Source organism: Octodon degus, unplaced genomic scaffold, assembly GCF_000260255.1.
Source record: "Octodon degus isolate 3935 unplaced genomic scaffold, OctDeg1.0 scaffold00056, whole genome shotgun sequence".
NCBI classification, from domain to species: domain Eukaryota; kingdom Metazoa; phylum Chordata; class Mammalia; order Rodentia; family Octodontidae; genus Octodon; species Octodon degus.
In genome coordinates, this window is record NW_004524632.1 from 10957289 (window position 1) to 10970140 (window position 12852).

The 12852-nt window shown below is 54.5% G+C and overlaps 1 protein-coding gene across 4 annotated transcripts in view; it reads left to right on the forward strand.

Moving 5' to 3' along the window:
* Positions 1-12852, forward strand: part of Atp6v0a1 (ATPase H+ transporting V0 subunit a1) — a 54643-nt gene that overhangs the window by 17458 nt on the left and 24333 nt on the right. For 3 of the 4 annotated variants that reach the window (XM_023718075.1, XM_023718074.1, XM_004633782.2), the window contains 6 exons: positions 1922-2019; positions 3380-3508; positions 8332-8435; positions 8622-8748; positions 10345-10427; positions 11566-11659. In XM_023718075.1, coding sequence (XP_023573843.1) covers positions 1922-2019; positions 3380-3508; positions 8332-8435; positions 8622-8748; positions 10345-10427; positions 11566-11659 — 635 coding nt within the window. The remainder of the gene's footprint in view (positions 1-1921; positions 2020-3379; positions 3509-8331; positions 8436-8621; positions 8749-10344; positions 10428-11565; positions 11660-12852) is intronic. The other variant, XM_004633784.2, reaches the window with a different exon arrangement.

The window sequence follows — 12852 nt, forward strand, 5'->3', positions numbered from 1 at the left end:
AGGGGGAGGAGGAAGAGGGGGGAGGAGGAAGAGGAGGAGGAGAGAGGAGGAAAAGGAGGAGGAGGAGGAAGAAGAGGAGGAGGAAAAGGAGGAGGACGAATAGGAGGATGAGAGGAGGAGGAGGAAGAGGAGGAGGAGGAAGAAGAGGAGGAAAAGGAGGACGAGAAGGAGGATGAAGAGGAGGATGAGGAGGAGAAGGAGGAGGAGCAGGAAGAAGAGGAGGAAGAGGAAGAGGAGGAGGATGACGTGGAGGAGAAGGATGAGGAGGAAGAGGAGGAGGAGGAGGAAGAAGAGGAGGAGAAGGAGAAGGATGAGGAGGAGGAAGAGGAGGAGGACAAGGAGGAGGAAGAAGAGGAGGACGAGGAGAAGGATGAGGAGGAGGAAGAGGAGGAGGAGGAGGAAGAGAAGGAGGAGGAGGAAGAGAGGAGGAGGAAGAAGAGGAGGAAAAGGAGGAGGAGGAAGAGGAGGAGGAGGAATAGGAGGACGAGAGGGGGAGGAGGAAGAAGAGGAGGTGGAAAAGGAGGAGGAGGAGGAAGAGAGGAGGAGGAGGAAGAAGAGGAGGAAGAAAAGGAGGAGGAGGAAGACAAGGAGGAGGAGGGCGAGGAGGACAAGGAGGAGGAGGAGGAGGAGGAGGACGGTGCAGCAGTCGTGATGCAAAGGTTGCGTTGTGGCCCACGTTGGTGTGGTGCTGTCTGGACAGGTCACGCTGGGGGAGCCTTGCTGGTCAGTAGGTGAGTGCTGACAGTGGCACCGTGACAGGAAGGCTACATTATAGGATTCTGAGAGGTTGCTCACTGCAGCACCAACTTTAGATGTCAGCGGAGCCACTGAGCTATACCCCCAGCTCTTTTTTATTTTGAGACAGGTTCTTGTCAAGTTGCCTGGGAAGGACTCGATCTTGTGCTCCTCCGGCCTCACTTCCTAAGTGCTAGCCTCACAGGCGTGCACCATCATGTCTCACTGTAGCCCCCATTGTAACTGAACTATGACAGAGGAAGTCCCCTTGAGGGCTGGGGTACTTAGGAAAGAACGAGTGAGTACGCGGTTAAATGCTTAATTGCTTTTGCTCCCTACCATTGTTTCGAGACCCATGCTACTCACTTAACAACGGCCACTAGAAATCAGCTGTTTCAGTGACTTCCCAGGCGCGCCAGCACGCACGGTGGACTCCTCGTTCAGAGTCGAGCCGTCTGGCCCCAAGCGCTGCGAGCCAGCTGCCGGTTGGCTGCCGGACAGGAGAACTGGGCCTTGCTGCACAGGAAACAAGTGGGCCGTTGTAAGCTGAAAGACCTCAGGTGTTTGGAATCCTTATTCTATACTCTGCTGTGCAACTTTTATTTTTAACACTTGAAACGAGCCCCAGAGCTGGGGTAGAGCCCGTGGCTCACACACAGAAGGCCGGGATTCCATCCCTGGCACCCAGCAGCCCACACCAACACTGGCCTGGCTTCGTGCAGGTGGGACGATGCCTGGGGACCTGTAGCCTCTCGCCAGGGTTTGCGTGCCTGCCAGCTTCAGGCGCAAGAGGGAGAGCAGGTGCCATGGGTGGGATGTGCCCTGCAGGCTCACTGGAGCAAGAGGGACACCAAGAGGCTGTGGAGAAAAAGCTGCTGCTTTCCGAGGAGAGGTCTTACACCCTTGGGCCCAACCCTGTCCTTTTACACTGAAGTGCCAGAGGCTGGACTGGGGCCTGCACACTGAGCTACAGCCCTGCCTGAGATAGGGTCTGCTAAGTGGCCGGCTTGCCCAGGCTGCGGTGGAGCTTAGGTTCCGTATGCCTTCACCTCCCAGAGTGCTGGGATTACAGGTAGCTGCCACCAGGCCCAGCTGGGATGAAACGTTATAGCTAGCTTTAACCCCCCAACAATAGTGATTCCAGGTATGTGCAGCTAGCATGAATGCTTTGCTTCTATCATTTTAGGTTTTGTTGAGAAAGAGATAAGAAAAGCGAACATCCCAATTATGGACACTGGTGAAAACCCAGAGGTGCCCTTCCCCCGGGACATGATCGACTTGGAGGTGAGCAGGTCTGGAAAGCCAGACAAGTTTCTTCCTGCTGAGAAATGCAGTCACGGTCCTCGGGGGGAGGGGTGCAGCCAGTCCTGCCATCCGGGTGAGCTTGTCTTGGGGTGGATCCAAGTGGCTCTCCTTTTCACGAGGACGAACAGTATGTGGGGCAGGTCTTGTCCGCCAAGCAGCAGGGCCCTTCTGGGATAGTGAGACAGCCTAGTGGCTTCTTTATCTGTTAGGCTCAGGGATTGTTTTTTTTTTTAATAGTACCAAGGGCATTTGCCCTGAGCCACACCCCTGGCTCCATTTTCATACTTTGAGACAGTGTCTTGCTTAGTCACTAAATTGGTCAGGGGGGGCCTGGCCCTAGCTCAGGCCTTTAAGTGACTGCTTCCACAAAGCTGTCAGCCTCAGGTTGCTGGAGTTCAAACCTCACTAAATTGGTCAGGCTGGGCTTGAACTTGCAATCCTCCTGCCTTCTTTTTTTTTTTTTTTTAAATTTTGAGACTGGGTCTCATTAAGTTGCTAAGCTGCCCAAACTGGATTTAAACTTGGAATCCTCCTGCCTCAGCTTCCCAGAATGCTGTAATTACAAACATGAAGCAGTGGGCTTTTTGGTGATATTTTGTCCATCTGAACTCCCTGGTGAAATTTACAAAGTGTAACACAGAATCCATAGACAAAAACAAAAACACTTTTTTTCTTTTCTTTTCTTTCTTTCTTTTTTTCTTCTTCAATCAGAAGCAGGGATTGAACGCAGGCCCTTACACTTGCCGGGGAAGCGCTTATTCCACTGAGCCATCTCCCCGGCCCCTGTGGTCTTTTTGAGACAGGATGTCACTATGTAGTTCAGGCTGGCCTTGCACTCACTTTGTAGCCCAGGGTGGTCTTGAACTTGTAGCGGTCCTTCTGCCTTGGCCTCCTGAGTGCTGGGGTGACAGGTGCATACCACCATGGCCGGCTAGACAATTATTAAGGCAAAATCTGTGTGAAGAACATTGCTGTGGTGGGGCTGGCAAGATAGCTCGGCAGATAAAGCGCCTGCTTAGGCAGAGCGCTGGCGCACTGTGCCGGGCCTGTCCTCAGGGCACAGCGAGCCCTTGATAGAGACAGGCGCACCCGTAATCCCAGCGCTTGGGAGCCTGAAAACAAGAGGGTCACTACAAGTCTGACCCACGTAAGGAGACCCTGTAGACCCTGTCCTAAATACATAAAACAAAATAAAAAAGAAAAGAAAAGAAAATCCCTGTGGTGAGGTCCCAGCCCCTGTGGGGCCGCAGTGACTCTGACACGCCTGCGTGGCACCCCTTCTTCGGGCACTGTCCTGCGGGGTGAGCACTCTGAGCGCCCCTTCCATCTTCTCCTCTAGGCCAATTTTGAGAAGATCGAAAACGAGCTGAAGGAAATCAACACAAACCAAGAAGCCCTGAAGAGGAACTTCCTGGAACTGACTGAGCTCAAGTTCATCCTCCGCAAGACGCAGCAGTTTTTCGATGAGGTCAGCCTGTTGTTCCTTTCGCCCTGAGCAGCCAACACTGCACCTGCGCAAGTGGGCCATGTTCCTATTCCAGGGATTATTTTAATTTGCTAGTTTGGAAGCAATGCCATGTTTGCACTCTTATTTTAGTTGAAAAAAGTCAGATTATGTTCCATTTTCATGCAGTGCACAGCCAGCCATGGTTCTGTATATTTTCACATTTTCTGCAATTTTTCATCTCAACATGGGAAAAGGAATCCTATGGTCATTGTATAAACACGGTTGAAATTTTTACATTATATTTATGTAGAACATATTACAAGGTAAGTAGATGCTTAAAGTTAAAGCTGAAGAACGAAACACCCAGCTATGCATAAGATTGTCACCAGGGTTTAATCCCCAGTCCTTCTGGCGTTGGGTACTGACTTTGATTTTATTCTCTGTGAAGCTGCCTGAGGAGGAGGCAGGTGGCAACAGCTTGCCTCGCCGCAGGCCACGCAGAGAGGCGTGAGTGAGAACGTCCCTCCCCCACTGAGCCTCAGCGGAGGCATGCCCACCTGTTAGCCTAGATGTCTCCCCGCCCTGGGCCCCGAGAAGTGGTGACTGTTCTCCACGTGCATGCGTGCGCCCCGATGGGACAGCGAGGCGCTGACAGGGTGGCTCCTGGCTGCCGCTGCTCTGCGAGCCTCGTGTAAACACTTGTATTTTGCTTGCTCAACATCCAAAGCACTCGTGGCCAGGTGTGAGGGACACAGTGGGCCTGCTGGAGTTGGCCTCTGATGTTCTCAGTTCGGCTTTTTCTTCCTGCCCTTGAGACCAGGTCTCTGTATTCTGGGGGCCCGAGCAGCAGGAGCTGCCCCCTGGGATCCAGCAGATCCCTTCCCTGGGGCGAGGTGGCCGTCCGATGGGTGAGGTGTGTCTTAGGCCTGCTGGATGGAAAGCCACTGGTGTAGGACACAGTGCTACTGGTGACAGGCCCCTGACTCCAAGGCCAGCCCAGGGAAGCTGTGCCCAGCGGGCAGCTCCTTGGAGAGCAGCTGGCAGGAGTCTCTGCTCCCCGCTGGCCAGAGTCACTTTTGTGTGGCTGGGAAGTGCTGTGGGCCCCTCAGTGTGCACAGCCAGGGCAGAATGTGGGACAGGTAACGTCTGCACTCCTTTTCACTCACCCCACCTTCGCAGGCGTGGGGTGTGATGCTGGCTGTTTAAGGCCTTTTGCTGCAGCAGAGCCCTGGTTCTGCCGCAGGGCATGGACCCCATCAGCTCACCCTGCACGCCGGCGGCTACCAACATGAGTTCCTGAGAGCCGGGCCTGCTCTCCCTGAGGCCCGGTGGTGTGAGGCCTGGCCCACCAGGGACCGTGTGACTCCCTCCCTGGGCGCAGTGCTCCCATCCGTGGGGCTTTTTCTTTCTTTTTCGGGCCGGACGTGAAACCCAGGCCGTCGTTCACTCAAGCTCGAGCCTGAGCTGCGGCCCTTGGCACTGCTCCCCCACCCTTCAGTTGTCCTTGCTCCCTTTCGAGTGCCCTTTACTGTACCACTGTGATGCTCGAAAGTGTCCCCTTGACCTCTGGATGGGAGGATTGGAGTAAGCGCCATCCCATCCCGTGTACCTACTGAGAAGGGCTAAGTAAAAACTGACACATGGGCCCTTGAAGGGAAGCGGTTACAGTACTCAGGCTCAGCCTGAAGAAGGCCTTGGGCTCACTGCCCTGCATGAACAAACCCCTAAGAAAGATAGTAAAAGAAAATAAAACAAGGTCTTAATTTTCTAAGATAAAGCAGTAAAAATAAAATGAAAGGAACTACTTACAAAGATGATGCATGATTTTCAAGTCCTATGTTAGGGATTTAGGGCTTTACTCTTGTGATTACGGAGCCTAAGCAGTAAGTGCCAGGTCTTGCGAGCTAGCTGGTGCCTGCCTGCCGGCCCAACTCAAGCCCTGGAGCACAAGGCCGGCTGAGCCTGGCTGTCCCCGCTGCTCACCGCGCGGCCCGTCCTAGCCGCTGTCGCACAGCTGCCCGGCCCTCTCCACGTCCCTGCCTGCCGTGCTGCAGGACGCACCTCAGGGCCGGGCCCCACAGAGCGGCCACAGTGTGCGCGCACAGTGCACAGGGGTGCAGACTTGGGGCCCCCAGTGTTGAAAACAGAAGAGCTAGGGCCGGAGAGATGGCTCAATAGAGTAAACGCTTGCCTGGCAAATGCAAGGGCCTGAGTTCAATCCCCGGTTCCACCAAAAAAAGAAAACAGAAGAGCTTTTTATGAGAGTTTCTTCCAGAGTCTGAAGTTGTGATGCTTGCAAACGGCCTTAAACACTACCAGTTGTTAAACTTCTGGTCTTTTTATGCTTCGGTGAATATAATCAACAACCTACAGCAATGAGCAAGCAGGAAGTGGGGAAATTGGAGCGCAGTTCTTTGCTTTTAGGCACAGGGATCATCCGGGGAAAGAAGCTAGCCGCTGCATATTCGTATGGTTTAGATGATGACCGATTCAGAGAGCCTTTCTGATCCAGAGCGTTTAAGATGACTTGTTAATGATTGCCCTTTTCTCAGTCTTCTTGCTTATGAAGAGCTGTAAGAGCTGGAGAGATTTCTCTGCACCTTTTACCATAAGCACCATGACATAAGAGAGCGTAAAGAAGACTGGAAAAGTAATGGTTAATGGCATGCAGACCCCTGCCTTCCTTTTCTTCTGAGCTTTCCATCCATCTGCTTTCCTTCTTTTCTTTCCCATCTGCCATGTCCTTCAGCTTAAGGTGCACACTGGGGGGGCGGGGGTCAGTCTCCCTCTCGGGTAGGGGGGCAGGGAGGAGCTGCTGCCGTGGCCCCTGGGCTGGGGTGAGGGCTTTGGATGACGGCAGGGTAGGAGCCCGCTGTGCTTCCTCCCGGGAGGCTTGGGTCTTGGTGTTCTGCTCGGTGGCCCAGGGCCAGGGCAGTGGTTTGGAGGACAAAACAGCCAGCGTGCAGGTGTTGGGGGTCAGGGTCCCTAAGGGTTAGGGCTGGGTGCACAGCTTGGTTTCAGGTGTCTCTCTGAAGGCCTTTGGCCCCCACCAGGCATGAGTTAGAATTTTCACCTTTGCCCTCTAGTATTGGGATTCTTACATGGGAAGTAGTAGGGTCAGTAGTTAATAGGTTATTGCAGTAGGTGCTTGATATTAATTCTGCAGCTTTTAGCTGGGAGAGTCCCAGCTGCAATCCAGGAGCCCTCTGCTTCCTGTCCCTCCGTTTTCCCTCAGGGCAGCATGACTTTGCGGTTGACCAGACCCTGCAGTTGGCGTGGGGGTAGGACAGGGTCCTGTGGGCCACACTCAGCTTGCTGAGCTCTGGTCATCTGGTCCACAGGCCAGGTGCTTGCAGTCAGCTGATTGGACGCAGAGCCCAGAGAGCTCTGAGTGCTCACAGCAGCAGGCGTCCCCGCTGTTGCAGCCCTGAGGTGGAAAGCCGCTGGTGTTGGCCAGGGCTCTCCGGGCCTCTGCTGTGCCTGCTGCTTTTGCTCTGTTGGCCCAGCCTGGGCCTCACCTCCTGAGCAGTTGCTTCCTTCTTCTGGGCCGCGAGGCCTCCCTTTGCACTCAGGTTCTCCCTGACCGATACGTGCCAGGGCTGTGACTGGCAGGTGAGGGCCTGCTGTGGCAGTTTTTGGTGATGTGATTGGCAGGAATAGATTAAATTTAGAATTTGGAATGAAAATGATAAGTATCATTCTGACTTCTCTTCAGTTTTGCTTTTTTTGGGGGGGGGGGGGCGGAACCGGGGATTGAACTCAGACCCTTGTGCTTGCCAGGGAAGTGCTTATTCTACTGAGCCATCTCCCTGGCTCTCAGTTTTGCTTTTTGAAAAAGCTGATCTTTCATGGTCTTTGGTCAGAGGAGAAGCCTGTGGGTGTGCAAGGGGGGAGACCAGGCAGCAGAGAGGTGGGTTGGGTTTGGTTTTGCAGGGTGGCTTCTCTTTCCAGTGGCAGTAGAGGAGGCAGGACAGAGAGGTGACGAGACCCCCGTGTGGCCCCTGTCCCCCGCTGCGATGTACAAGCTGTCCTGGTGGATGCCGTTTGACCTCTGCAGTAAGGCTGGCCCAGGGCTCTGAATCAGTGATTATCCGCTGCTTTCCCTGCTCCGCCTGGTTCTGGAGCTGCGTTCTCAAGGGCCCTTCCGCTCTAAAGCCTGCAGACACGTCACAGATACTCCTAGATTCCTATCCAGAGGCGGCCTGCAAGCATGTGCCTGCCTTTACTGGTGCAGCAAGGTGCAGGCCGGCAGCCACTGTGCTCCCCTGCTTTGGAAGGAGATGCCCTTTCATCCTGCCCTATGGGTCTCACTGAAGCCGGCTGCACGGCAAGTTCTCGTGTCCCTAGCTTCTGTGGCTGGAGGACCTGGTCCCAAGAGCCGCCCCTCGGTCCTCCTGGTCACCCTGTGGGCAGTGGCGGGGCCCTCGTCTTGCCTAGGCAGGCACCTCGTCCTGTCACAGTGTCCCTTGGGCTGAGGCCTGGTTTGTAGCAGCTTCCTGTCCACACGCAAGAGAGCTCTCCGTTCGTTCATGGTTCACTCAGAAACCGGAGAGAACGGCTTCCACCAAGGAGCGGCTTTACACGCCTCCTCATCACTTCTGTGTCCATCCTTTCAAGCACTCCTCCAGAGGCTTCCCTGGGGCAGTTCCGCTTTCCTTCCCTCATGTTTCTTTCCTTGGTTTTCTTCCCCAACTCTTCCTGTCTCCCCTTTGTGGGTGTGTCTTGCCTTTTGGTGATTTGGTTTCATTTTTTCCATCTCTCTTTTCTGAACCTATCTCCTGGTTCCTCGTTCCCTGCATGCCACTAACTATTTTCATTAGATATTAATTGATTTGTGAATTCAGGCTGAATTGCATCATCAGCAGATGGCGGATCCAGACCTGTTGGAAGAGTCCTCTTCGCTCCTGGAACCCAACGAGATGGGGAGAGGCGCACCACTGCGGCTGGGGTAAGCCGGGTCTGGGCTTGCGTGCTTGCTATGGTCTGGTCCTGTGGCACTGGGGGGCTGCAAGGCTGGGGGCTCGCCAGCTGCAGGTACTCGTGGCCGGCCTGTCGCAGCTCCTGGCCATAACGCCACATGCCCCGTGTGCACCGTCATGCCCTCCCTCTCCCCTTCATGCTCCTCTCCCCACAGCTTCGTGGCTGGCGTGATTAACCGGGAGCGCATCCCCACTTTTGAACGCATGCTCTGGCGCGTGTGCCGAGGGAACGTGTTCCTGCGACAGGCTGAGATCGAGAACCCTCTGGAGGATCCCGTGACTGTAAGACAAGGAGATGGCATCCCCTGGCATGGGCCTTGCAGAGGGACCTAGCATAGAACACAGCCTGGCACCACCTGCAGCCACCTTCCCTGTCCGCTGTGAGCGGAGGACCAGCAGGGCTGCCCCGCCCCAACATGGTGTCTGCAGTGCGCAGGACCTGAAGGAGTTCTTAAGCTTTACCTGAGGGGGTCATGTTTGGGTTAGAAATAGGGCTCTTCAAATTACTTGACTTAACTTTATAGTGTTCTTCTTACTAAATTGGAACTGGAGGAAAAAATTGCCTCTCGTGAAAATTAACTTAGAGCAAAACATCAGGTTCCACGTTTAATATTCATGTGTAAAAGAGGAGTGACTTCCAGGCACAGGGATACACTTGAGAGACTGAGGCAGGAGGGTTGAGGCCAGCCTGCGCGGCATAGTGAGCTCAAAGCCAGGCTGAACTGCACAGTGAGACCCTGGCTAGAAAGAGGTACTTCCTAAAGTGTGAGCTTTCTCAGCTGCTGACACTTTGCTTGGTAAGAGTTTATTGCCATCTTGTTTGTTGGGATCAGAACTGTCGGGAACAGCTACCATGCAAGCAGACGGCTCTTCCTGCCTGCGCTGCAAAGGGGGAGCAGCCTCGCATCCGGTCCAGGGGCTATGGCAGAGATTGAGGGTAGCGCATAAACTTCGCTTCCTCTCGCCTTCGCATTGTTAGAATCCCAGAGTTGGGGTTTTGTGGCTTTCTTAAATTTTTTTCCTTGTCTGCCTATGAAGAGAGACTGAATTGCGAGACTCCTCACGGGGGGATGGAGTCAGGTGGTGACTGTGCACTGTGGGCTGTGGGCGCTGCAGGTGAACCCCTTCACTCAGACAAGGTCATGGCCTTGCTGGGCTCTCCAGGGCTAGGGGAGCAGCTCAGGGCCGTCAGTCCAGCCTTCTGCTGGCCACAGAGAGGCAGATTTATTAGCAGACCGAGAAGGGGCCAGGCTGCCCTAGGACGGCAGAGCCAGGAGGGCAGGGCTGGAGCCACACACTCCCACTTGCTCTCCCGTACACCAGTGTGTGCTGTTGGATCACGCAGTTGTAGCAACCTGTGACCATACGGCTAGTGTGCCAGAGCCCTCGGTTGCTCCAGCCTTCTGCTCCGTGCCATGCCTTGGGTGTGCTCTTGGCCTTCAGGCAGCCACCTCTCTTCCTATTCCCTGCTCTGAGAGCAGATCCTGGGCTTCTCCACATCTGCCCCTGACGCCATTTCTTGTAGTTATCAGTCCTTACCTGGGGCTTCCTAAGCACAGGCCAGGCAGAAAGGGCTTCCTTGACCACTGCCCTCTGTGCCTTCAGCATTCAGCCAGTAGGAGATTGACAGTGAAGCTGGACAGTAAGGCTCGGAGGACGTGACCCTAGCGCTCTGCCAGGCTCCGGGCGTGTCTGACAGCAGACTGAGTGCCCGGGGAGTTGCTGCCAAGGACGTTTCCGGAGTGGGGTGGGCACAGGGGCTGCAGCACAGTGGCCTCCGCCTCAGCCCCATCGCTCCTCCGCCGTCCTGGAGAGAGTTGTTGGCGACCGTTTTCCAAGCACAGAGGTCTGAGCCCTTGCCTTTGCTTCTGCGACCAGGGTGACTACGTGCACAAGTCCGTGTTTATCATCTTCTTCCAAGGCGACCAGCTCAAGAACAGAGTAAAGAAGATCTGCGAGGGGTAAGGGTCCCTAGGCATGCACATTCTCAGCTGTTGCAGGCCAGCGCTGGCGCGGTGCTATGCACCTGTCAGCCAGCACTCTGGCAGGCTGAGGCAGGAGGATCACAAGTTTGAGGCCAGCCTGGGCCACTTGCTGAGTCCCTGTCTCAAAATAAAAACTAAAGAGGGCTGGCAGTGCAGCTCGGGCGGAGAGGTTCACCGGCAGCAGCAACCCTAAGAAAAGCCCGAGCTCTTTCTCCCAGCGTCTGGCAGGCCCTTTGTCCTGGGCCCTGGCTGCGTGGTGCCGGCATGCTGCATCCTTACTGTTTGGAAGGTGTCATGGGCAGGATGATTTTCGTGGCATTTTTCTTCAATAATTTATGGTATAATCTCTTTTCCTCTTTCTTTGTTTTTTGTTTTGTTTTTTAAGTACAGGGTCTACAGAGTCTAACTACGTAGATCAAACTCAGTGACCCTCCTGTTTTCAGCCTCCCAAATGCTAGGATCACAGGCATGCGCCACCACACCCAGTCTCAATCACTATCTCAGCATGCCCTAGGGGTGGGGCCGGGATCGAGCCCCACCCACTGCACTCTGCCTAAGCAGGCACTGTAGTCCGCTGAGTTATCTGGCCAGCCCCCATTTCTTTCTTTTTTTTTTTTTAATCTCAAAGGAATCTCGTAGCTGCAGAGAAAGCCAAGATAGTCCAGATGTTACTGGTCTGTCTGCAGGCCTTGTCACCTAGAGTTAACACATCAGTCTGACCTAACTCTGCTCTGATCCTGCTCAGTAAGTTATCCTCTGAGCTTATTTAAATTGAGTATGTTAGAAAGCTTAGGGGCCGGGGAGATAGCTCAGTAGAATAAGCGCTTGCCTGAAAAGCACAAGGGCCTGAGTTCAATCCCTGGTTCCGCAAAAAAAAAAAAAAAAGAAAAGAAAACTTAAAGCTGGACATGGTGATTCACTCCTGCAATCTTAGCATTTGGGAGCTGAGACACGATTACAAATTTGAGGTGAGCCTGGGCTACATAGCAAATTTGAGGCCAGGTTGGACTCTGCAGAGAAACCCTGCCTCAAAATAGCAACAACCACAAAGAAAGGGGGGAAAAAAAGCTAGGGGCAAGCGTGGACATCCTTCAGGCTGTGTTATGCATTGCAGGTTCAGGGCTTCGCTCTATCCCTGTCCCGAGACACCGCAGGAGAGGAAAGAAATGGCTTCAGGAGTCAACACCAGGATCGATGACCTCCAGATGGTATGTGAGGTGGGAGGCCCTCTCCTTCTGAGTGGGCGCTGGCCCAGGGTTTGCTGCGTGCCGTCCGCAGCAGCCCCAGACATCGCCAGAGCATCCTGGATACGAGTTCCTCTGGGCGTGGAGAGAGCCTCAGGCTGCTGGTGACAGCGTCTGTCTGTCACTCCCAGAAGAGGCGGGGTACTGTGCTCCCAGTTCCTCGCCACCTCATGAGGCAATATTCTCTGTAACCCAAACCAAGTGTGCGTAGGGGAGGAAAATAAAAGGAGGGTGCGTCCAGGTAGCGCAGGGCCTGCCTGCCTGTGGAGGCTCGCAGCCCCGCCCTGGAGCCCTGGGACTGGAGCATCGGAGGCACAGGTGGCATAGTAAGCAGGTCACAGAAGAGAGCGAGGAGACGGCGCCCTGGGAGCTGTTGTGCACTGCCTCCCCCGGCTCTCCCTTCCAGTGACACAGGGTCAGACGTGTAAGCGAGCCCTTCCTATCCCGGCCCCTGCCCAGGACTCATGACCCCGCTGACCAAGGGACACTGGTGGCCATGTGGGCACAACCTGGGCTCTGGGCCCATCTCACCTCGCAGGCTGATGGACAGAGGTAGAGAATGGTGTTAAAAGTGGCTAGAATTTGAGTTCTCAAAAATGCAGCTCTTAGTGCCGGCCAGATTAGCTCAGCAAACTAATGTGTCTCTTAGGCAGGCGCAGGGACTGGCGCTTGATTCCCAGAGTGCTGTGCTGCCCTCAGCTCCGGGGCGCGCTGAGGTGGCGACTGAGCCTGGGCGTGGTGGCACACGCTGTAATCCCAGCACTTGGGAGGCTGAAAACAGGAGGATCTCTATAAGTCCAGTCTGTGTAGTGAGACCCTGTAGACCCTGTACTGAATACATTAAAAAGAAAAAAAAAAAAATCCAGCTAGAGGAGCTGATGCTTTCAAAAGAGATTCAGTACAGGAAATGGGGTAGAGAAAGAGAAGCAGCTGTCCCACAGGTTGCAATCACATAGCAGTCTTCCCAAAGAAGTTTGCATCCCAGCCCCACGGAAGGGAGGTAACTGTCCTAGTGTCACAGAGACCTTTGCTTATTTTGTCATCTGGCTGGCTTTTTGAGACGTGGTCTCACGCTGTGGCCCAGGCTGGACTCAAACTCCCACTAATCCTCCTGCCTCAGCCTCCCATGTCCTGGGATTAGAGGCGTGTGCACCCCC